Raw genomic sequence first — 2542 nt, 5'->3', positions numbered from 1 at the left:
ATCAGGGGCAGGCACGGGCAACAAATCGCGAAGCGAAAGCCGCATGCAGGATGTGTGCGGCTGCCCCCCCCCCCATTCCAACCAGCCGCGGCATTATCCACGTGAGAGACGAGGGCGAAAGTATACATACATACATAGATGTAGAAGCAGAGGATGCGCAACACAGAAGCAGATCTAAACTGACGGAGGAGAAAAATAAGCGAGAGTGCACAGCACAGAAAAATCTGTAAAGCAGCAACTAAAGCGGAGACCACAGGCAAAGCGTGCATGTCTCAAGAAAGCACCTGACGGATAGAGAAGCCGCACAGCGGCAAACATGTTTCTGCTCTTGCACTCTTATCTTCGCCCAAACGTCTGCGATCAGCTTCAACAGAGGCGCCATCTGGGAAGCGAGCACTCACGACGTCTTTTCGGCGGCACTAATCTGTGAGACGTGAGACTTTCAAGGCGTACTCGATGCGTTCCGCCTCTGTCATCTCCTCGAGCGGCTTGGTCAGGGGAACTAAATCGCGCAAACGGACAGGGTTTTGGCTCTGCAGCTGGGCGCGCAGACCAAGATTGAGATTCTCCTCCTTCGCGCATGCCGTCGAGCTGGGCACGGCGCCAAGCAAAGGCTGCAGACCCAGCGCGCGACAGATCTCATTGCATTCGTGCTTCTCTATCCACTTGTCGATACCCTCCTGCCCCATGTTGCCCATGCCAAGTCCCTTGCCGTCCTCCGTGTGAATTTGCGGGTCGGTAAGGAAGTCATTAACGCCTTGCAGATCGCACACGAGCATCGAGCCGCCACTTTCCACCAGGGTAAAATGCGAGAAGGCCTCTGCGGCTTCAAAGACCTCCGTTCGCCGCTTCGCCTCCGACGACGTAAGGGCTGCTTTTTTGTCTTCACGGTAGGTTTCGCCATAGTTGCTGTTGTACTTGGTGAATTTGCCGCTCAGCATCGGCTCCATCACAAACATCACCTCCCCCGTATCCTGAGTCTTGTAAGAGAAAAAACCAGTACGCTTCTTCTGGGAAGCCACCGGGATGCTGTCGCGAGGGATGCGGACTACGTAACACTGCAGAAAAGAGATGTTCGGCTTGTGAATGTTGGTGAGGTGAATGCGGTTGAAGTTGTTCGCAAACTCTTCGCACATGCACTGCGCGGCTCCCTCGTTGAAGTAGTCTTTCTCTACAACGTCACTGATGTTGCGGCGAAACATCTTGGCCACCATCGGTGTCCCAGCTCCCTCCTCATCCACGTCCTCCACAGCGTAACAGACTCGCATGCCACCGTGGCCCATGCCCTTGTGCGGGCGAGGAATTCGGATAAGGCAGTCGCTTTCTTTCCAAGCGTAGGAGTGCAGGTCAAAGATGTACTTCTTTGCGGTGCACACCACCGGCGACTCCTCCTCCGCCGCCGCAGCGTCTTGGGTGGCGGGGTTCATGGGCTTTGCAGGGACGGAATCCGACTCGACGGCCTGTGCAACTAACTGCGAAGCAGTTTTTCTCTGATTTCTTCAGTGGGCTGCTCGAGGTGAGAGTTTGGAGAAGTGTCAGTGGTGTCGGTTGTCACACCGAGCGCGTGAGGCGGCGCTCGCTGCAACAAGAACGCAGAGCAGAACGGACACAGGCACGCGCGGTGAGGCGCGAGAGATGCCTTTTGCACTCTAGCGCGTCGAATATTTTGCTTACAACGCCAAGAGCAGGATCGGTGCCTCTGGGGCTCCGTGCAACTGTGTGTGCATCCAAAGAGAACGAGGGGAGCGGGATGCCCGCTCGGCGTCCTTGGGTATTATCCACGAACTTTCTCGCCTCCTTTGTGTGGCCGTACACACACACACACTGAACTGAATTCTTTTTGTTGCGGCTTTTTTTTTCCGGCGCTATGCCTCCATTTGAGAATCACGACCGGGTCCTTTCAATGCAGATCCTGTTGTTCTCTCTAAACGGTGGGTGAACACCTTATTATGCGCAAGAATGTACGAAGCAAACACTACGGCTGCAGCAAAGACCTTTGCGAAAGGTGCGCAGAGCCGCAAGCACACAGAAAAAAAAGCAACTAAAAAAAAAACGCATCACGCGTACGATATATGCGGAGTTGTAGGGAGCAAAAAACGAGGTGGGGTGAGCAGCCAGCATACAGCAAGACACTCTACCAAAAAAAAAAGCACTCACACTCGCAAGTAGAGGGGTGCAAATGTCCACACTCATGTTGCAAAAGAAAAAACGCAGCAGATGAACTGCAGGGAGGCTCACACACACAGACTAGGCGCGTTTACCTTTTCCTTCAGCGTGTCCATATTCGACCAAGTACAGGGCAACAGAATATACGCACACCCAGCCACAGCTCCACCACCGCTGCCGCACCACCGCGACATCCAGGCCCTCTGGGACGCGCCCGCCCAGCCCCTGTCATCGAATCAGGCCACGCGTCTAACCAGCTCTCCCCGTCCTGCCCCTCTCGGTCCCTCCGCCGGCGGCGTGCTGCCCGATCCGCGCCAGACGCAGACGCGGGTGGCCTGCACGCCTTCACCCAAAGCACGCCGCCGCCAAGGGTCCC

The 2542-nt window shown here is 55.7% G+C and overlaps 1 protein-coding gene across 1 annotated transcript; it reads right to left on the bottom strand.

The window, feature by feature from the left end:
* Positions 1-419: 419 nt before the first annotated feature.
* Positions 420-1427, bottom strand: LDBPK_364780 (myosin heavy chain kinase a-like protein; the record flags this gene model as incomplete). Its single annotated transcript, XM_003865544.1, has 1 exon — positions 420-1427. One exon carries the CDS (start codon positions 1425-1427, stop codon positions 420-422), a length of 1008 nt encoding a protein of 335 aa, XP_003865592.1.
* Between the last annotated feature and the right edge of the window lie 1115 nt (positions 1428-2542).

The sequence above is a fragment of the Leishmania donovani genome, chromosome 36 (genome assembly GCF_000227135.1).
Source record: "Leishmania donovani BPK282A1 complete genome, chromosome 36".
Taxonomy (NCBI): Eukaryota; Euglenozoa; class Kinetoplastea; order Trypanosomatida; family Trypanosomatidae; genus Leishmania; species Leishmania donovani.
This window is presented reverse-complemented; position numbering and strand designations above follow the sequence as displayed.